The sequence below is a fragment of the Blennius ocellaris genome (genome assembly GCF_963422515.1).
Source record: "Blennius ocellaris genome assembly, chromosome: 13".
Taxonomy (NCBI): domain Eukaryota; kingdom Metazoa; phylum Chordata; class Actinopteri; order Blenniiformes; family Blenniidae; genus Blennius; species Blennius ocellaris.
The window spans coordinates 12352828-12375752 of NC_137662.1; the positions used below are offsets into that span (position 1 = coordinate 12352828).

At 40.6% G+C, this 22925-nt stretch overlaps 3 protein-coding genes across 4 annotated transcripts in view; 2 read left to right on the plus strand and 1 right to left on the minus strand.

The window, feature by feature from the left end:
• The window catches only part of pde10a (phosphodiesterase 10A), a 34524-nt gene extending 34057 nt beyond the window's left edge, over positions 1–467 (plus strand). For both annotated transcript variants that reach the window (XM_080507180.1, XM_080507181.1), the window contains exon 22: positions 312–467. In XM_080507180.1, coding sequence (XP_080363306.1) covers positions 312–411 — 100 coding nt within the window. In that variant the 3' untranslated portion in view covers positions 412–467. The remainder of the gene's footprint in view (positions 1–311) is intronic.
• Positions 468–11313: 10846 nt separating this feature from the next.
• pla2g12b (phospholipase A2, group XIIB) lies at positions 11314–12659 on the plus strand (the record flags this gene model as incomplete). The annotated part of the gene is made up of 4 exons (XM_080507406.1): positions 11314–11548; positions 12054–12130; positions 12269–12434; positions 12541–12659. 4 exons carry the CDS (start codon positions 11314–11316, stop codon positions 12657–12659), a joined length of 597 nt encoding a protein of 198 aa, XP_080363532.1.
• A 1273-nt stretch (positions 12660–13932) lies between these two features.
• oit3 (oncoprotein induced transcript 3) lies at positions 13933–21810 on the minus strand (the record flags this gene model as incomplete). Its single annotated transcript, XM_080507041.1, has 9 exons — positions 13933–14085; positions 14227–14326; positions 15689–16101; positions 16261–16421; positions 16677–16799; positions 16907–17029; positions 19107–19217; positions 19310–19684; positions 21753–21810. 9 exons carry the CDS (start codon positions 21808–21810, stop codon positions 13933–13935), a joined length of 1617 nt encoding a protein of 538 aa, XP_080363167.1.
• Positions 21811–22925: the final 1115 nt, after the last annotated feature.

The window sequence follows — 22925 nt, forward strand, 5'->3', positions numbered from 1 at the left end:
ATGAAAGACGAATGCGATGGAACTGTAAAGCCACAGTTTCCATGAATGAATGGGTCACAAATGGGCATTTAAGTACAATATTGAGTCAAATACCTACATAAAACTCCTTATTCTATGACTTAATGTTTTGAGAGATCAACTGACTCTCTGGGTGAAAACCAGAGTACCCAGAGAAAACCTACGCACACACCGGGAGAACACGTAAACTTGTGCTTGTGTTGACATGATTTTATTCACATTGTTGTGTTGGTAGCCTGTAGTAAGCAAAATATTCAGAATACAAATCTGATCACAGTGCTGTGTCTTTGCAGGGGCAACCTGAGCCAGTGGGAAAAGATAGTTGGAGGAGAGGTTGAGGACAACGTGCCCAGCCCGCCTCGTGATTCAGGCCCTGTCAAAGTGGACAACTGACAACCAAAGGGGTCGCTGGCCCACCAAAGGAATACAACCGAAATCCTGCCACAGTCCTTGGAACTCCAGAGGGGGGGGGGGGGGGGGGGGGGGTGTTCGCAGGAGACAGATTAGCTGAAAGGCGATTTGACTTTAACACAGTTACCTCATTTGGGTGACGGAGGTGTCGACACTGACGGTTTCACCGATCCCAGAGACTGACCGCTGTTGGGGAGGAACTTGTAACGTACCGCCCTACGTCCACTCAGCTTGGGAATTAATTTGGTAGAATGAACTTAACTCTGTTTTGGTTGTGTTATTTTGGAGGTTTTCTGTTATGGGTTTTCTATATGTGAGTTCAGCTGATTATATCATGGTCTTGTATTTACAGAGGCCTTACTCTGAACCTTGTCCAGACTAGGATATGTGAAATCTTCTTATCAGTTCAGGCTCTTTTTTTTTTCTTTTTTCTTTTTTTTTTTTCTTATTTTGAAATGGTACTGTTTGCCTTCTGTGGTAGGTTTATTGTACGCGCACTACTTCGGCAAGGTATTCCCAGAGACAGAAGGAATGTGTAGAGAACACGCACGGTGTAAAGCCACCCTGTTGAGAAGGTGGGTGTTTGAATGTTTGATAACTTTTTGAGCAAAAATCCTTTGCAGTACTTGAATAATGACACACAGCCTATTCTGTTTGGAGAGAGCAGAGAGTCCTCACAATGTAGTCCACAAACAAACTGATGAGGAGTTAGAGAAGGTTGGCACTCGTGATTACAGGCACAATGTTCCCACCTGAAATGAACCCCACAGCCCCCTTCACCTTCCAGCAGCAATCACCCTTCTGAGTTACTTGATCTGTCCTGACGTTGACAGTTTGTAGTATGAGGAAATACCACCATCCGTCACTTTCAAGTATTTATAGTAAATCAAGACTACATACAAGCTCATTTCCACTTAATAATTTGCACCACTACGCACCAAAAGTTATTTAACACAACAAGAAACAAGGAATAAACTTTGCAAAAAGTTGCAGCCTATATAGTTTGGGATGTTTTCTTTTTTCTTCTTTTTTTTCTTCTTTTCTTTTCTTTAAAGCAGGTTCGTTTTCAGTGGGCATCTTCACAGGTTCAAAGACACTGAAGTCAACAACAAACAACAGGCTTCTTTGGCTCCACAATGTTAAGCTAAAGCAAAATACGTCTATCTCTGGGATTGCAACTCAAGAATGTTGTTTAACATTTTGCTGGCATGTGACTGAAGTTTCCCCTTATATTCACAACCCTTTGGAAGGAAGGAAGTCCTCCTTAATGCTGTTTCATCAAGATCGTGCCCGGGGATACATTTGGACTCTTTCGAACTAGTTTCCAAGATCTTCCAAAAGACAAATTCTTTTTGTCTGAAACTGTCATTCCAGTGGACATCGCTCCTCCAAGACTGACATTTCTACTCAAATAATTTGTACGACTGTGGCCCCCCAGTGTTGTGAATGTACTTTTTTGATGAATGTTTTTGTTGGTTGAAGATTCTCTGTGGTGGCATGTGGGTCAGTGCGCCATCGGTTTCCACGATTTGCTGTCTTATTCTTCAGAATTGCTTCCAGTAAGCTTCAACCAAGAGCAACAATTAGCATGCACCTAAACTGAAGTTTATATATAATTTTGCATATACAGTAATAGGTGTATACTGTGTACAATCTAGGAATTAGTTTGTACAGACTGAGATGTGTGCTCTGATGGTGCTAAACTGTATGGCAGTCATGCACTTTCTGAATGTGTGTGTGAGTGCGTGCGTGCGTGCGTGCGTGTATAACCGATCCAAACCCCACCTGACCACATGGTAAAGTCACTGCACTGTCCCTTCTGCTCTACAGCACCAGTTATAACCTGTTGTCTGCACTATGTTTAGCTTATGATCTTTATTGCTATTACTGTTATTTTCTTAGAGTTAAATTTTAAATTAACTTATATTTTTTTATACAAAGAATAATGTTGCCCATTTTTGTTTTGTACAAAGTAAACATTCAAATAAATTAAGCAGTCCAGACATGTTACTGTTACCCAGAATAACTGAGGAATGTCTCAACTGTAAATGTAAGAGCAGTAGCCCAAATGAATTTTATTAAATACCTGAAAAATAAATCTGTGCCAGATCTTTTTTATTATTATTGTTCTTAAAGGCTATTTGTTGAAATGATTGCATACTTTTTCAGTAATCCAAGTCTAAAGGGTATTTTGTGTGCTTTAAAATAAAAGCTGGACAAGTTTTCAGTGTGTGCTACTATTTGAACTCGAACTTGTAAAAATTCTTAAATTTGGTATATTTTTTTATATTTTGGTGTCAGGCAATAGTAGATATGCTATCTTTCCTTGGTAGAGCGAACAAGAGACACAGAGAAGATGGAAGCTTTTTCCTGCTCTGAGTTTATCAAAATGAAATGTGCACATGTTCAAGAAAAGCATAATCAGACACATTCACAATCTAAAACCGGTGAAACTTCCTGTCATTTGTTTAAGATTCCTGCTTCCGTATGATGGTAAGAGCGGGTGTGTCGAGCAACACTTGGCTTCACTGTAATATTTTGTCAAACCAAAGCTCAGAAGTAATTTGTGAAAAAGGCAGAGTTTTGAACTTGAGCTTGGCAGGAAGAGCTGGGAGACAGATTTGGAAATTAATATTTGATTTCACTAAATAGCCACATAAGTGGCGTGAAATGCGGACAACTTGAAGGTGAATTTTGATCAAACTTTTGTCTGGAATATGTGTGATGTTCCTGTGACATTTGCGTAACATGCAAAAAAAAAAGTTCAATTTAGTGTAGTTGCAAAGTGATTATCAGAATTTTAATTAGGTGGGTGTTTGCAAAGAAAAAATAAATGCTCCCAATCCTTTAGGAAGAACTTTTTCTTCTTTTTTGCAAATCTGTTATCCTAAATAAGTAAATTATAGAGCAGTACAGGTGTTTCTGCAATATTTTTAATGGTAGAGTGCAGCTTGCCAAGTATTCTCACAGGTCTATTGGATAATATGTGTTGAAGTATTCCAGCTGAAGTTACAGTACTGTGTGTTGGAGTGATGACCAGATTCTGCATGTGAGGAGGCACCACAGAGAAACTACATGAGCAAGACGGGTGATGTATTTATATTAAGCTTTCCAGAATAGAGGTGTTAATTATGTTGCATTTCTTGACTGAACGAAATGTAGCGTAAAGGTGGAGGGAAGGATCAGTATTTGGTGGCCCTTTTCTTTCCACAGTTCTCTTCACACTTCACTTGCACACAGTTTTTGAAGGACATTTGCACAGGGGTTGTGCCAAACATTGGCGAATGAGGTGCAGATGTTCTGCTGATACAGGCTTGATGACATCCATCAGACTCTTCCTTGTAAAGATTCTGCCCCATTGAGATAGACCCACTGAGGTTCCCATATCGTCACTTCCCGGACACACTGTTCTGTTTTGACGCTAAAGATAGTTTTGATGACATTGGCTCTACGTTTAGGGTTGCTGTCTTCCGTTTCAGAATACATTTGAAGCCTTTGATTGTATTACTTGATGTATAAATTAGACTTATGGTACTCACAGCTTCCTAAAAGCGTTACGCAGTACGTTGCTGAACAACAGAGTGGGTTGTTTGGGTCTACGTCACGAGGGACTGTTGTGTTTGTAGCTTTCTGTTCAACTTTGCTTTTTGTTCTTAACTGAAACCACACATATTCCATTTGGATTTTGGTCACAGAGCAAAGCAGAAGGTCAAGTTGATGCAACTATGCAGTCGTTTTTTTTTTCATGTTTGCATTTTTATGAGGCGTTTGCGTGAGGCAAAGCTTCATTAGCTTTTTGTTTTATTTTTGTTATCATTTAAATTACTTTTAGTCGAGTTGGTTTCAGTACCACGAACCGGTACGTCCATGGACGTAAAGGTGTACAACAGACCAGTTAAATTGGTTCAGAATAAATGCTTAATGGCGCTTCTATGAAACCATCTGTAACTTTTCAGAAAGTCTTCAGGCAATGTTCCTCCAATTCAGAGTCAACAGCTTTTCATTACTGGTCAACCTCTCGCCATAGCAGGCAGAGATCGCATTGCTCATCAACTGAGACCAGATCAAACGAAAAGGGGCAGTCAGGAGGACTGCTGCTACAAACCGTCGGTGGGTGATGAGAGAAGTTTTGCAGATGTGCAGGACACTCTCAAACATAAAGTGCAGATAAAGGATATAAACATGTGGTAGTTAGGGGGGGACACAAGATGACATTACAGAAATAATAGCAGCTGCCTGACATGACAACAGAATTGTTAGTAAGTTTGTTAGTAAGCTGCAAGGACATTTTTTTGTTGATGTTGAGAACATATTTTAATGAAATGTTAAGAAGATTCAATAGATTAAAGTCTGAGATATTGTAAAACGAGGTTGCAAGGTGGCACAGTGGTTAGTTCCCTGGCCTCATAGTGAGAATGTTGAGGGATGAAATGAATTGAATTGAAATCAAATTCAAATTCAAATTCAAATCAAATCAAATCAAATCAAATCTATGTCTAGGGTGCTTCCTGCCTTCGCATGTAGTTAGATGGGATTGCCTCCAGCATCCAGTCGAATAAAATATTCAAAATATTTCTAAAACTAACAATTACATTATATAACTTGTTAAGATAATTTCAAAACAGGTCTTTGCTCTTTCGATTCAGTGTCATCAGTAACACATCATTTATTATCACATAAACTCCTGAGGATCAGCAGACACCCTTTGCTGCACTCCTTAATTCAACATACTTACATTAAATGGTACAGGCAATGTAGGAATACAAACTAATGCAAACTGTGATGTATGATGTTACTTGTTTCAGTGAACCATGACGTGTTACACAGTCTCTCTATGCTCAGCTTTGCCATCTGCGTGCTTTCCTATTCTGGTCATTCCAACCCCAGGGCAGAGCTTCACTCGCCTTCTCCTCTTTCATCCCACTTGCAGTTTAGGCTCGCCTCCAGACTGTGTGTTCAGTGTCTCATACAACCCAATTACTGCAACTGCTAACAATAAGATTAAGGTAATAGATTGATTTGCACATTTGTTTTTTTGTTCCATCTCCATCCATACTTCTGCTACACCGCTTATCCTTTTTCTGGTCACTGGGCACTGGAGCCATACCCTGGTAACTATGAGAGAGTATTATACACCCAGGACAGGTCGCCAGTCTATCACAGAGCAAACCCAGAGAGACAGAGAACTGCACACACACACCCTCTTTGTGTCTTATTATAAATTATATAGTGTTGATTGCCCACGACATTAACTGTGGTATTTCTTTTTGTTGTCACAAGATGGATGAATACAAAATCTAAATAATGTATATGTTCATGTTCAAGTTAGTGTTTATTGAATCAAATACAACTGCCCAACTCTTAGCTATCCGACGAGTTGAGTAGTGTTTAGTCTGTGTTTCGCACAGTGATGTTACTATCTGACAGGCTTGTGAGCGATGCTAACTCAGTTCCGCCAAGTAATGTGGCGTTGGTGAAGGTATACGCTCCACCGAATGTGAATGTAAAAATCAAACAACATTTGAGAGTTTTTAATTTTTCTCAATAAAGATGTCTGTTTCCTTGCACCTGAAAGCTCTGGAGTCTAACTATTGTCAGGACATTGAACGCAGCAGCAACAGTGTGTGCCTTGGTCTCCATAGTAACCACTTTAAGGACAGTAATGGGGGACGCTTGAGGAAGGTTTGTCTACAACAACAACAGACTAACAGCTGGATTTCTGCTTCATGATCGTGTTTAAGTTAGTTTTTGTCATGGTTGATGGGAACAAAAATGCATTTTTGACATTTGTATAAACAGGCAGCTATTTAAATATTATAAGGCCTCCGTTTTTCCTTTAAAACCCATTCTAAACAAATAGATTAAAGTCATGAACATAGCTTAGAATAGTAAATTACAGTTTTATCGATATTAATCTATAGATCATTCTGATACAGAAAACTGCCTTAGAAGTGGGGTATGGTCACAAGGAATCCTTTGTGTCTTTTTTCACAGTGTTGTGCTTGCCCAGGATGTCCAGCAGATGTAAGTCAAAGCTACAGCGCTATGAGAGTGATATCCCCAGGCTGCTGCTGGCTGCTGAATCTGGGCAGAAGGCTGATGTCCTGACCTATACCTTGGGCCATCTGGGTCCCCGCAGCCTGAAAAAAAATCAGCCTCGTGCAGAGACAAAGCAGCGTTTCTGGAAGACGAATGAGAGCCTCGAAGAAACCCCAACACCCCTGGCACCGCAGAAAAGACAGACAAAGATATCAGCTTGTGTGAAGAAGAAAGAAGAGGAAAAATATGCCTCAGAGTTCACCTCTGGCGCTACTTTGGTCGAGTCTGGGATCTTGAAGTCAAGCCAAGATCAGGCTGCTGATTATTTATCACATGAAGGCACAAGAGAAGATAAAACTCTTTCTAAAACAAATCATTCTTCCTCGGAGTCTTTGCCACTTCAACTTAGGACTCCTACCCCGAAACAAAACAACTCCTCATCTGATCTGGAGGGGAGCTCTCACGTCAACTCCAGTCATCCTGATGGCATGAATAATACCAGCCAGCATGAGATGAAACAGCACATTGGCAGAGAGGTTATAGCCAGTGAGAACCTCTGGGCCGGGATCAATGTGGCTGAAACGCATGAGAGGAAACTCCAAAAGGTGAGGATGTTTTACACAAACAATCAGATCAGGCCAAATATAGTTCTTCTATAATTTCTTTTTAAAGTATCTCATTTTAGTCTTGTGTTAAGTGTTAGTCTTGAAATGCTGCTTTGACACTCTGACAATTTACATTGCAGACTAGCACAGACAGTAATGACACATATTACCTTGCTAATGATGCGTGTGTGTTACTGTCACACACAGGAGGTGAAAAAGCTGGCAGCAGAGCGCAGGCCCAACAGAGACCGCCTGGCGGTGTTCAGTGACGTCTTTGATGATGTGTGTGAAAGCTCGCCAGTATTTGGACGCATCCTGAGGGAAATTAAGTTTTTTTTTTTTTTTTTTCCATTTCTTCTGTACCCACTAGAACATTTTTAGCATGTGCAGTCAGATGTATTAGAGCCAACGGAGAATGAGTCCCTGGTGCAAGCACAAGTAGAGCAACCGCCGGAACCCGGTGGCGAAGCAACGGGGAACAGGTCGTCAGAGGACAATGGTTTTATCACTGTCCACTCATAGTATATGTCATGCAAATTAGTTTTTTGGACACAAAAAGTTAAATAAATATTTGCTGCCATTGGGGATAATGCAGTTTTAGTGGCAGATAGCTTAATAGATCTGCATTGTTGTATTTTGCACAAAACCAAGAGTGTAAATGTAAATATGAGGGATTATTTCAGAATTTCCTGATTGTAACACACAAGGACGCACTCAAGGTATGTGTCTATTATTTAGAAATGTGCAAACCTCTACAATAAATGGGCAGATCAGTTCCACTTGCAAACATTGATCCACATTTTGAACCTTCAGTCTGACTGGAAAGTTTGTTTGAGGGTGAGTTATTTTAAATTCAAAGTAGAGCAACGCCAATGAACAATAATGTGAGGTATACACTTCTTTTCACAAAATTTGAAGTTAAACATTGTTTTCTGTGTGTTTTCTTCCTCTCTAGACTGAATATGATTTGTATGTCAACTACTTGATGGCTTCACACTCGTCAAATCCCAACATGGTAAAGGACACTAACTATTCTATAATGAGCGTAGATAAGAATAGCAAGCAATATTGAGAAATACAATAATAAAGTAATAAACCTTAAGAGTTACTATATCTGAATAGTGTTTTAAGTGTCTACAGTTTTTGTCTGGAATGACGAAAACAGGTTTTTATTTTCTGTCATGTCCTCATGTTACCTATGATTAATTACAGTCCTTCATGTTTTTGAAAGAGGTTTTTTTTTTCCACCTTGTTTTGTAATGATTGTCAGCCAAGAAGCCCTCCAAAGGAAAAACATTTACTCCTCTATGTCTGGGGGCTTTTTATTTTAATATTTTTCCAAACTGCACCTATAGCTTATTCACACACAGATATAATGTCAAATTAAAGGACTTCGAACAGAGGGAAAAAATCTCTCTTTCTCTATCTCTCTCTTGCTCTATCTCGCGCTTTCTCTATATATATATTCTATCTAACGTTTCACTATGTAATATTTTCTTACTGTTCACAAAAATACACATCAGATAAGTTTCATACATAAACTAAAAGAAGGTTTTTTTGGAAGAATCTGTATTAAAAATAATCAGTTTTCTGATATTTTAGTTGTCACATTTTTGTTTTTAGGAACAAAAAGCTGCTCCTCCTGATTTTGGTGCTCTCAAAGTGAAGGAAATGGAGTTAGAGAGGCTGAAAAGGGAGTTTACAAGCTGGAGCAGGAGGCCAAAAGAGCTCTAGAGGAGAATAAACGGTACTACAAGGACACCAGGAACAAAGTATACTGTATATCTTATTATAGACAGTTCACATGTTATTTATTTCAACATGTTTATTCTTTTATAACTTTAGGGCCCGAAGTGAATTACAGAACATCCAGGCTAATATAAGTCCAGAGGACACTGATTCGACGTGTAAGTCTTAAGACTGCATCTGTTACATAATCACAAGTGAGCTACATGTAAGCATTCGCTGTATATCACTCAGTCAAGTGCACATGCTAACTTTTAAATATTGTTCGTCTGTGGTGTGAACAGATTGAACAAATAATCACTTTGTCATGCCAACAGATATAAAGAGAGTTTTGTTGCACCACTGAGTCAGCTGTGACTTCTTCTCGCCCGCAGGCCAGATTCACAGTACAAATCCAGCATTATTCATAACAGTGCACTCATGTTTCTGTGTTGGAACATCCCTGTCAGGCCTGCAGGGCGCTGCCAGGAGCGGCACTGACTGTGCCCAGGTCAGGAGGCTTCAGGTGCCGAGTGCGTGGAAGGAGATCCAACAGTTGGAAGACGAGATGAAGAACAAGATGGTGTCCTCTGTTGTAACCACCAACACTGAGAGAAGCATCAAAGACAAAAAGGTGCTTTCAATTAATTCATCTTGGCATGTTTTAAAAGCAAGTTTGTGACGATAACACATGAATGATTTATTTTGTATTTATTTATGTTTTATTTTCCTCCAGATTGAGATAATGAAGCTAATTGCCTCAAATGAACATCTACAGGCCATCAGCAAGGTAAGGGAGTTTCTCATTTTAGTACATTTGTATATGTTTGCTGTATGGTATGCTGCTTTAGGGTGCTAACCCTAACCTTAATGCATGCTTTGCCTGGTAGTTGATTAATAATGTTTTCTATTTTCTCTTTTAATTTTAAGGATCTGGAAGATAAAATCAATGCGGTGCTCAACAGAGAAAAGGCGAGTAGAACCACTAGACGGCATGTGACATATGACATGCCGCTTGTCACACTGGGCTGGGTTGGAACCTTTTCTCACTTAAATATGACTTTCTTAAAACAGGATGTTGTGGGATGAAATACGTGGTGATCTACAAACAGGGAATGAATGACTTCATCTTCTAATGAACCAAGGAATCATTTCTTCACATGAAAGTTTGTGCTAAATGACTGAATGAATGTAAGCACTGTAATTTCTGCACAGATTGGCAATAAAACCCAATCTATTACACAAACTATTACAATGTGCTTTAGCTCATCAAACCTAAACACTGTCTTCCACCTGATATATTATTTGAATACCATTATCAAACAATGTCAACTCTGACTGGATCTCTTCAAAAGCCAGATATACTTCGACAGAAACCATTTATACTTCCACGTTCTGCATCGTGGACACAAGATGTCTTTCTTTTTTGTTTTATTATATGACTCTCTCTCTCTCTCTCTCTCTCTCTCTCTCTCTCTCTCTCTCTCTCTCTCTCTCTCCCTCGCCCTCTCTCTGGCACTACCCTTTTTAAAACACAAGAGGGCAGCAGACACATGTGTAATGCGACAACTGGAGCAGTCTGCTGTAGTTTACTGGCCTTCCTGTAAAATCCAGGTACTTTACTGTCTCAATAACATTGTTTCAAGATTGTAATATGTTCTGCAGTTGCACGTGTTTTAAATAAAACATAGCAGGTGAATAACGCCATTCTCTTTGCCTCTTTACTGATTTAAATCTGACGTGTCAGTCTTTGACCTTTATCAAACACACTGAGGACAGTTTGAAGTTCTCAGTATCTTGTTAAAGGTCACAGAGGAGAAATGTCAGTATTAGATGTGCAAAGTGTTGAAGGGAATAAAATAAAGAATTTCCTCATGGGTCATGTTTCATTTGATTCAAGCCATAAAGATCCAGTTAAAATATCAAAACTGTTATGAGGGTATTCATTTATTCTGCATAGGAGAATCATAAATAATGAGAAGATTAACAGAATTACAAAAGATTTCCTTTCTATTGATTGGCAGTGGCCTTTGCCCCTGACACGAGGGCATGCCTCGCTGTCTGTTCGAATGTAATCAGAGGTCAAAGTCTACAATCCAGCTGAAAAAGTCAGTAGGAGCAGACTGTTTTCGCTCCTCACTGCCTCACCTCTTCTCTCTCTGTCAACAACTTTTCACTTGGAGAACTGCCTCCGCCTGGACTCAACACCATGTTACTCCGGACTGCCATCCTGCTCCTCCTTTGCATATCCTCAGGCTTGGGTGCCACTTTAAGCCACTTACAAGTTCAGGAGAAAGAGGAGGAGGCCCTTCCTATTACTGATGGTGTATTTGCTGAAGCTGGTACAGATACCAAAAGAGATGATCCATCACCAGCTGAGCAAGCTGCATTTAATTCTGCTTTTGGTAATAACATACTTTCTAAAATATTTGGAGAAAGCAACCCAGAAGGTGACAAACCCGAAGTGGCTGGAGATTTTGATCAAGGCAAAGATGCTGCTGGAAACCCACCTGCAATGGAAACTCTTACTGAAGAGGCTGTGTCACACGGGAAACCTTCATCTGAAGATGAAGACACAAATGAGATCAGACCAGTCCAGAATCTGAGCAGACCCTCGGAGCAGGATGACGACAGCAGCTGGAGCATCAACTCCATCAGAAGCGGGTTCCAAACGATGCATGGATACTTTGACTCTCTGGTGGAGCTGGCCGGCGGGCACAACGGCATGTGCCAGTACCGTTGCAAATATGGTAAGCATGTTTTTACTCACGCTAGCTGCCTGATCACATATCTTTTCTGAACAGTCCAGAACTGCTCTGAGAGCCAACATTTTCTGACAGGTCCACTGTCTGAGTACAGATTGTGATTTGGTTATTGACACCCAATACCCTTGTTGACTTTTCTAGTTGATGTTTATTTGTGTCTTTGTTTGGAACACACAGCTTTCAAATGTAATCAGTTCTTCTGCAATCCGATTAACACCCACCAACGTCTCAAGTCAAGATAACTTGCTCAGGTCCTCCAGGCTGCAGATACAGAAAACTGCACACAATGTTTATCAGTCCCAGTAGACGTATCTAGTGTTATGTCATCAACACAGAGGTTCTCTCAAACAGAACTCACATCTTATCTGTGTAATGACACACACATGTCAGCACCAGTCTTCTGTAGCTACCTGGCTGGGAGTAAATAATAACCTTATTTGATGCAGGACTTTGTGCAGTCCAGCTCAAGATGAAAACGTGTGTCTTGCAGGAGAACTTCCTCAGCCTCGGCCGGGCTACCAACTCCCAGAGCCCAACGGCTGCAGCTCATCTCTGATTGGATTCCAGGTGAATGCCGCAGTATGTTGCCTGTTCATAACACTAACAATTAAAAATGGGGCTAATCATAACCACAATAGTTGGATATGGTGCATTACCTATGAGTAAAGTGACTAGACTGCCTGTATTTCTGTCTTGACCCGACAGCTCGACCTGGGTATCCCCGCTATGACAAAGTGCTGCAACCAGCTTGATGCGTGTTATGATACTTGTGGCACAAACAAGTACGACTGCGACTCCAAGTTCCGCGTGTGTCTGCATGACATCTGCTCTGACCTTAAAGAGAGCTTGGGCTTCCAGTCAAAGGTGCAAGGTGAGACATTTGAAGATAGTTACATCTCACCCACTGTGGTCAGTTAGTTAGTTGCTCGTTATCAAACAAACATGACACGCTCCTCTCTCTGTGACTCTGTTTCTAGCCTGTGAATCGATGGCAGATGCTCTCTACAATACAGTGTGGACTCTTGGTTGCAGACCCTACATGAACAGCCAGAGGGCAGCCTGTCTCTGCAAAGAAGAGGACAAAGATGAGCTGTGATACAGAAGACTGTGGACGACCCCATTCTACTTTCACAGACAAATAACAGAGTCATTTCACGGTGTATTTACAGGCTCAGTGTCAGGGAGAAGATACTCTCGAGATAAGAGGGGGGAAAAAAAGGAGACATAACTGTGGAATTCCCATGAACAGTTAATACAGATTTATTCATTGGCGATGCTGACAAATATTACTTGTCTGGCTATAACTTTCAGAAACTCAATTAACGGCTCATGCATATTAAACTCTCCATTCTCCTCATTTTAAGCTACTTTTAGGCCTTTATGACTCCACATTAGCATAAATGACTTGATCACTCCAAAGCGCCTGATAAGGATAAGTGAAGGATATTGTAGACGCGTTCATTTCCTCCGAATGGAAAGGCACAATATAATTACCAATGTGCATATGGCCTGTTGTGTGCCGCTATCTTAGATATGTTGAGAGTCCATCACAAACATCGAGTAAATGGCATGCTTATTACTGTTGCTTTGTTGATGTTTGATGTAAGTTATTTGCCAGTTATTTGTTATTTCTTTGAGTAAATGCATAACAAATTGCAGTTTAGCTGACATGATTGACTCCAGATTAATTGTTAGACTGATGAAACGTGGGAATAATTTACAGAGGCAGCATACTGATATCTGTTTCTCACCACGCTCTAGCATGTGACACGCTCCACTTCCATCGATTACATTGAGCAAATGAGTCCCACTGCATCCATGGATGATTCCAATGCATTTTTTCAAGTGTAGATAATGTGAAATATAAACCACTTTCAGAAATCCAGTAAATCTCTAAGCTGTGATCAAGACAGAGAAATGCCCGAAAGTGTGACCTAGAAAAACAGTCCTCACACTGCAGATGTTACAAATGAACTGTGACCTTCATGAATGGTCTCTAATAGAAATGTCATTCACTTTAATGTCAGTAAGTTGTGCTACAAGGCAAAGTGGCAAAGATACAGACACTTAGATGTGTTGACCAGCAGTCAAGTTATTTTGAGCAAGACGTAAAAAAATATATTCTGTACATTTACATGTTTTTGTGTGTATGTGAGATCCTAAAGGGGCGGTGCAATGGACCTCTCCAAGTGTCTGCCTACATCAATTTTGGTGTTTTGTGTTTTGAATGCCAAATAAACTGAGATGGTCAGTTTATCGTTAATCTAAATGCAAATGTGATTTTCATGATTCTGACTTGCACCGATGATATGTGCTCCTTGGTGAATTTCTGCACATTTGTGGGGATGGTTTTATGTTAATAATGTGACTTAAGGCAGGATGAAGACGGGGCCTGCACTCAGGGTCTGCTGTTCCTGAGGGCCGCCCGTCCTGGCCTCCCGCCGGACGCGCCCCCGGCACTGCTGGGCACAACGGGAGTCTCCTGCTCTGCATACTAACACCTGGCAGTGCAGGAACACTTGCTGAAAACACAAGAAGCAACCTTGCATTAAGATTTAGAGCTATAGCAGAGCCATCACAAGGATATATATGAATTGCAGACGACACACATTAGCCCACACACACATTTACCAGCTGGCTCCCAGCATGCTTTCTTTACTCACTCGGTTGTCCTTGCCGATGAACTTGAAGACGGGAACCTGGTAGTGCTTAGAGAGCTGGTCCTTTGACAAGTACTGTGTCACTGTTTCATCAGATATGCATCTGCGTAGGAAGCCAAAGAGAGAAAATCCAAAATTATACATGCTGCTGATATCTAGTTCTCACTGATCCATATATATCTTTAACAAGACACTTCATCAAGGTTAGCCGCCCCGGGGTGCTGAAACACGGCCGTATTTTTAATGGGAAATCGTGAAAATAGATTATAGTGCTGCACCGCTGGTGTCCCTAAAAGAGCGGAAACAAAAACTCTCTTCATTCACTAAAAAAATAGTTCGCCGAAAGTGAGGATTTTAGAGATGATCAAGCTGCTTCTATTTATTTTCTTTCCCAAACATGCATGTGTTCTATCCGCAGTCATCAGAGCCTAAGACCCGTGGCATTTTTCATGTGACATTTCTTTGTAGGTGTACAGCCTCTCCGTCCTCTGCCTGTCAGCCAGCCAATACAAATGCTTTGTGAAACACAAATATCAGCGATCCAGCGCTGCTGACAATTATTTCCATAACTTTCAAGTTTGTGGATATATTTCTGGCATTAACTAGACGTTCTTGAAAGGACAGAAGTGTCCAGTTTCCAATGTATACATGAACATCACATTTCAGACAGTGAATGATCACAAATGTAAAAAAACAAACAACGAAAACAGTCCATGTGAACACAGTATCAAACATTTGGGTTTACATTTGTTTATGATGTACAGTCAGTAATTGTGGAGTAAAAGTCACAGCATGTATGAAATTGTCTATGGTGTGAGCACCACAATTACACGTTGAATTGTGATGATGATGATGGCATTAATGTTAACATGAGTATCTAAAAAAATATTTAGATTTTGATGTCACTGTTTCATAGATCCTCAATATTAATAATAATATTTGATCATCATTGGGCACCTAAAACATATATTGATAAGTTTTAATCTCTGAACCTCTAATTCATTTTTGTTATGTGATTGTTAACAAGAAGTTGATGGCATGAAAAAAAAAAAACAATACCAAAAAGATTTTTATGCTTTTGGTATTGTTTTAAAAAAAATAGATGAATAATATTCATCTATCAAAAGACATCCGTTTTACTACAAATGTAAATTATGTTTATTTGCCCCACTCATTCAGGTTATTTGGTGTGGTGGTTTTTTTTAATCATGGCTTTAGTTTGTTCTGCCACATTGGGTGATAACCTACACTTAGAGGAAGCCAACCTGGTATTTTCCAGACCACAACACACATCTCTCTTTGTACACTGGATGTAGTTTACTGCGTTATATCGCTTTGATGTACAAATGGTAGCAAAAGTCTTTTCTCAGAAGAAATAACACTTTATTGACTGAAAGGAACTGATCTCAGATGCAGCTAAAGCCTTTGCGATGAAGTTTAAATATGAAGCTTCCAAGGTACACACCCGTCTTTAATGAGGTAATACTTCAGAGCTTGGTCCGCTTTGGGCCCTGGTGTAGCAAAGCAGCACTCCACCAGTGTCGAAAGGCCCTCCACCCTCTCCTTCGGCTCCACCCCAAAGAACAGGGAGTCGTGCAGGCGGAGCTGTGGAGGGCTGCTGTAGTGCTCTGAAAACTCTGCGCTCCTGAAGAGTTCCAGCGAGAAGCGGAAGATGCCCTCGCTGTGGCCGGCCAATTCCAGGGCTGAGCTTCGCAGACTGGCCTGGTATCCGTCTGACACGTTGTACTCCCGGGGGAACTCGCAGGTGACTGGGAGCACCAGTTTGCTGGTGCGGACTATTAAGTCCCTGCTGCTGCCTGGACTGCTCCTGGGGAGGCCGGTCACCAGGTTGGTCCCCACAATCTTGTTTTCTGTCACCTAAGAGTTGACAGTAAATGACTTTAAGAGCTTTTTTTTTTTCCAGTTCCTGACAATCTCCAACAATCCACATTCAGCATTTTCCATCTACTCTTGAGCATTTTTCTGACCTTTAAACTCACACATCACAATCCTAAACAGTGTACTGTTGCCCCTGACCTCCACCACTGTGCCGCAGGTCTTGAGGCTGAAGTTGAGGTTGATATGTGTGCCATTGGAGACGCCTCGACAAGACGAGTTGGACAGAAAGAGCTCCAGCCCTCCAACAATGTCCTTTGGAACTGACACTGTAATTGAGCTGGAATCACACATAACTGGCACTGCAGGGGAGACACAGACATGATGCACTGTTTATGGTCCCTTAAGATGGCACACAGCACAAAACGCTGCATGGATGCAACAACAATGATAAGCTTTAATTTGTTCCACATTTGTGCGATCACAGAAGTTGCCAATTCTCCTCGAAAACATTTTGGAATGAATGCAAGCACACATCTGTGAATAAGCTCCTCTCTTTTGAATATATAACTGAAAATATTTCCCCCCCCCTCAGAAATCTGCAGAAACATACACACCCTTGCATGTGCGTTTATCCTCTGACAGCTCCAGCCCTCTGGGACAGTGACACTGATATGTGTCCAGCAGCGAGGAGCAACCATGGCTGCAGCCTCCATTGTTAACATGGCAGCCCTCTATTTCTTCGCAAGACAAGAGAGGGACAAGTATGAGAAACTACTCTGTACCTTCTGTACCCCCTAGTTTAATTATCCCAGAGTGTCATATAATTCCAAATACATACAAGTACCTCTGCAGTTGAGTCCATTATCATCCAGCACACGGCCGTGGCCACATTCGCAGCGCCTGGACCCTTTGGTGTTCACACACACCTCTGCACAGCCACCGTTGCCTTGATTACATTCATTCACATCTGAACACACACCACATCAGGTTGAACACTGTTATGAGACAAGTCTTATTTTAATTGACTGAGTACCAGATGGGTGAGGTATATTGCTGGAAATTCACTTAGTGTTCCAAGGAAGACAATGATAAATCGACCTTGGGGGACTTTAAAACTGAGTTTATAAGGCTGAGGACTGGTGAATGCAATGAGGAGTGCAGGAGAGCAAAGAACAAAAGTGTGTTTGAGGCCAGAGAAATTGAGTAATTTCTGAGGTGTAACACACACACATTTGAGGCTATTTGGTAACTCTCAGTAGTGACCCATTCAAAAAGAGTTGTGATGGACTGGTGACCTTCTTATCTGCCCATTCTTATCTGGCACTGGCTGTGTAATCCTACACTCTTGAATTGGAAAAAGTGGAATGGAAGATGAATGGTTATTGACAATGCAATTAAATGTGGTTTATAGTTATTTCCACTGCTGATATGTGATTTCTGGTAGGATTTTTACAGCAGGTGTCACAGCAAGTCGTGTTGTTGACTAGGTTTTAATTACTGTTTCTGCTGCAACTGGGATTCAAGTCCAGATTCCCCACTCTTAACGCCAAGAATCAATTCAATGCAACAGAAGGAAGCGGTCTGTGGCTATTTTTTCATATGTACAAGTGGGTGTTACAAGAGTGCAACAGAGAAGCACAGTAAGCTCAGCACTCAAGAGGATTTGTTCCCATTCAGGACTCTGACGAGGCAAGAAAACTCTAAAAATAAAACCATAAGTACATCAAGTGAATATGGCAACCATATTAAGACGAGAATGGGCACATAGAGCGTATACCTTCGTCTGCGTATACCTACATTTTTTCACCATGGAAACCAGTAGATTATAGAAACCAGTTATTTGATCCACCACACCACTTCTTCCATTATTTATCATGGTCTTTTGAATTGCTTCATGTTATCACTGTTTGACACATATGTACACAAATTTTACAATTTCTGTGACCCCCACCCCCCTGACTTTTGATCCCCAAGTGCAAACCAGGGTAATGAAACCATTGCATCATGTGGCATATCAGAGGATAGGGAATGGAAAACGACACATTTTGGCACATGATTGGTTTGACATCAATCAAATCAGAACGGACCGCGTTGTGACGAAAATCCTTTTTTGGAACTTTTTGTGACCTTGACCTTGATCTTTGACCCAATCACTCTCAAAATGTAATGAACACTTTTTGGATAAAAACAAATCATTCCGGAAAATTTTAAGCAATTCAGGTCAACAGTTTTTGCGAAAACTTGGTCAAATACATACATATAAACCAATAAATGAATAAATAGACGCAACCAAAAACATGACCTTTGGCCAACTTTTGTAGGCAATGGTAACAAAGCCTATACAGGAATAAGAGTTTATGTCAGTAGCGTCGGTCAGAACATCAGTGATGCTTACCTAGATTTTTTTAACAGATGAATCCGTGATTTATCACCACCCAAACTCTGTCACCTCAGATTTTAAGTGTCTGCAATAAACATTACTATTTAGTCAGAATTATTGAAGCTCACACTGGTTCTGAATGCCCCAAAACTGGGCATTTGCATTGTGTTTATAGGAACATAAAATTACCTGGACATTGAACTCAATAGCTGTGCTTTAAACAACATATTGATTCAAAAAAATCTTCCTTTCCATTCAGTATGGAGAAACATTTAGCTTCTGCCATCTTCTTTTCTTTTAGCTTTTTTTTAGTGTATGCTACAAACTGCTCTTTAAACATGTTGGATGCTGTTTATCACAGAGGATTATCATTTGTTAAAGGACACAAATACCTCACCACTGAACCCTGTACCCTTGTTCTTGTTTCGAGTTCTTTTTTTTCCACTCCATTCTGGGGTTAATTTCATTTGCATGCCAGGTGACACAGTGGTGTCCTTTCAGAATAAAAATCTATTCTTTCAAACAGTTGGGGCAAAAGACTTGGTTTGTTCTATTATTGTTTTTCCAGAAACTGTTTCCATCCACCTTCTATGTTCCCTCCCTTATCTCTGCCTGTTGTACAACTTATCTGTCCACTCTCTTCCTGCCTGTCTCCCCATCTCACCCAGGCAGGTTTGTCTGTCCGGTCCCAGCACAGTTCCTGGAGCACAGCGACACTCTGACCCTGGACATTTGGAACCAGCACAGTCGACTTCATCGCAGATATCATAGAAATCTGTGAAACTCACATTTAAAAAAAAAAAACAGCAACAAGAGTCACATACAAAGCACCTTCAAAAGTAAAAAGTGTTTGACATGTCTACTCACGGCCACAGTAAACATGGAAACAGACGGAGGGTTTGGGCAGACGGTATACAAAGTATCCCCCCGGACAGGCCTTCACATCCACCCGGGAGCTCCACTGGCAGCAGTTGTTGTTGAAACTGGCGCACACAGGAAGGCTGGTGATGCCTTCATGGAGCTGGGGGTGGCTGCCGTTCAGCCAAACGGGGGCGTGTGTGCCACAGTGATTCTCCGGGATGCAGAAAGTGGGCATGGCATCTCCAGCCAAGCCTGTGAAACGGTACCATTCACCAGACACGTGGCTGTCACACTGCGGCACGCCAGATGACTGGTTCATGTGGTAGTCCGTGTTCCTCCAGGGCTCATTCAGGCTGATATAGGCAACACAAGGGTCCAGAGCTGGGGGTGGAGGGAGATATATAGTAATAAAAGCATCTTACTTTACACTTGCCTACATTTTTCCATTCCTGTAATGATGGTTGATTTTTTTAATAAGGCATGATGTTATTGCTTTTTTACATTGAATAACTAGTCTGATGCATCCTGTTGACATACATTCAGCTTTGACATTTATCCCCTTTTTCTAATATAAATAGTTGACGATATTGCTATGCAAAGCTGACAAAAGCTAATGCACTTGGTTTTTTAAATTGAATTGAGAAGAACACGAATATCATGGGGGGGAAAGTGATATCATCCACATTGTTATTACACAATGCTGAAAAACAGTCAATGGCAATTTATATTTTCATTATATGTTCGTTGTGCCCAGACTGTGGTCACTACTTTTATTTAATACTTCAAGCATAGATACTTTTAAGATTTGTAAAAAGTTAGGTTGGATAATGTCATTTCTGCCTCATCGCTGATTCCTCATGGTCATTTTCAAACACTCTAAAAACATTCAAAACAGGGCCTAAACACCTGTTCTCTGAATAATTCAGATCTCCAACACCACTTCGTTTTATTCATTATAGTTCTGCTGAACAGCGTTCACGACCATATCATGTGATTTGGGAGTGGTTGAAGCTTTTTCAGTCAGCGGACATGCACTCTTTTGTTTTCCCTCTTTAGATGTGCCGGTCACTTGAGCAAACTTGTAAGCATGAAACAAACCTCTGGATTGTCCAGATGAAAGGTAACAAGTCGTCAGGTTTTATTGATCTTGAGAGTCAACAAGCTGTCCACAAAGAGCTCTTTATCCAACAAGGTCTGTCAGCAGCGACTCTTTTCACTACATCCAGTTGTGCACACTCAGGAGAACAATATAAACGGGCAGAGTAAACAAAGTGCAGCAAAAACAATCAATAGCCTCTCCCCCTCCCTTCATGCCCTCTCAACGGTGTAATTAAGAGGTAGACTTAAAACAAAAAGAAGCAACATGAGGGAGAGGGAGAGATTGTGTGCCTGAATGAGACTTGGTGTTCATGATGGAGCATCAACAGCGATGAGAAAGCAGCAGTTGACTGGTTGATCAGTTCACAGTAAACCACTGTGAGAGGCTGAAGCCAAGAAGCATGGCGGTTGACGACTAGCGCTCTGAGATTTCCATTTAGCTTTCGGTTAAATTTTTCGTGACCAAAAGCTCTCCACATGTGGGTCATTTTCTCAATCCACTAATAGATCATGCCATCATGTCATTGTTCTGTTCCAATAAAAGCAAAAGGATCCATCCACACTATGGCTGTTCTGACAGCATTAACGACCATTTTTGGAGACGTACGACTGATCGCTGTACTCCAGCTCCAGCAGCACAGAGGAGGCAGAGGACAGAGCTGACTCATGTGGGTGTCTGCTAATGGAAGCGTTAAATCTTCCAGATGGGGCTTGAATAACTTAATACGGCCATCAAGGGAAGGTGGAGCCAGGTTTGACCCCCAGTCAGTCTCCTGGATCTTATCTTTAGGGAGAGACATGACAATCCACTTATTGCTCTTCATAATAAAAAGAAAAAAGTAAAAGAAAAGAAAAAGCTGGACAAAGCTGGAGGATTTTTTTATGTGGCTTTTCTAAAAAATCAACAGAAACTATAAAAACACAACGACCTCGTAACCTGGAAACAACTCTAAACTACTGGTGACAGACTTTATTGCAGTCGACCTCGGATACACATACACTGCCATTCTGTCACATTCGCAGGAAGAAAATGTTCAACGTTAAAATAGTCCCAATGAAACACACTTGTCTCTTTGGTTCGAGTAACATTTGCTGAAATATGAATTTCTACAGGTCTTAATAAAAAATATAAAGGTTTACATGTACAGTTGAATAGACTTCAGGCTGAATTCAAGAACCATTTAGAAAGCCACAATATGGAATTAAACATTAGTTTTCTTCTAAAATGGAAAAGAAAACCCTGAGCAAACAAGCAAGTCAACAAAATCACAGCAAAATTGTGAATATTTATATATACAGCAGCTGCATAGCTGTTTATTTTGCATGGGAACATAAGAAAGAATGCACTCACCTACACCTGTAACTGCTATGACCTCCTGCAGCAGACATGTGATCACTAAAACAATCATGATGTAATTTTTGACCAATTGAAATATAATCCAGTCCTGGGCCTGAATATTTATGTTAGTGTCTTTTGCTCTTCTGGTTTATCAGTAGTCTAAGTCCAAGTCTGTCTTTAATAGGCGCCTCTTATCCGTGTGACAATGACGCGTCAATTTCTCACCTTGACCTACTGACCTCATGTTCTCCACATCCAGAAACAGGAGCATCCTCTCATTGTTTCTGTCTTCTCACTCTCCTCCTGCCTTTATGTGCCATTAACTGTTGACTGTTGCTTGGATAATAAAAGAAAATACATTTACATCAACATGTTGCCTTTATTTAATTTCATTCTCCCTGCACATTACAAATATTAACGAATGTTCTGAAAGGCAACAGCTTCAACAGATTGTTTTTTTCTTCCTGAAATACTCCCATAACAAAAATGTTTTCCTATTACACTTGCAAATTGGATTTTATATTTTTTTTAATTAGATAAGCCTAGGAAGATTAAAAAAAAAAGAAGGAAATTGAATTACAATGGTAGTGCATTCAAAAAATGCAATTTGAATGGGAGTCAAAGGCACAAAAATGCTGATGGGACACAACGCTTGGGTTTAAAAGGCAAATTAAACACTTAAAGTGGAAAAACATCATAGTAAAACATAGCTCGCCATTAATTAGATAAAAATTACACCATTTGAACCAACATAGCAAAAATAGATTGATGAACATGGCACATTTCTATCTTATTTTAGTGGAAGGTCAAGAGAAAGTGACAATCTGTCTCAATATATCTGTTTTTCTCTGTTTTTACACTCGAAAGCGTGCAAAAACGAATTATGTAATCCGTAGCTGCATTAAAGTCTCTGATTAATCTTCTTAGTGTTGCACTTGAGCATCATTCACTTCAAGGTGACGGCAGGGTTTGCCCGCTCAGGATTTACTGTGGGTTACAGACTGAGACCCCCGACGAGGACGCGCTGTGCCTGCAGAGTGAACATGTCCTCATCTCTCTCATTACTTGGCTAAACCTCAAGTACAAGGCAGAGAAGGCCTGCAGCTCCGCCTGTATTGTTTAAGCTTTATAAACTAACCTGAACCAAGTACTTGTTGCTGGTAATTAAATCAACAAAGACATTAA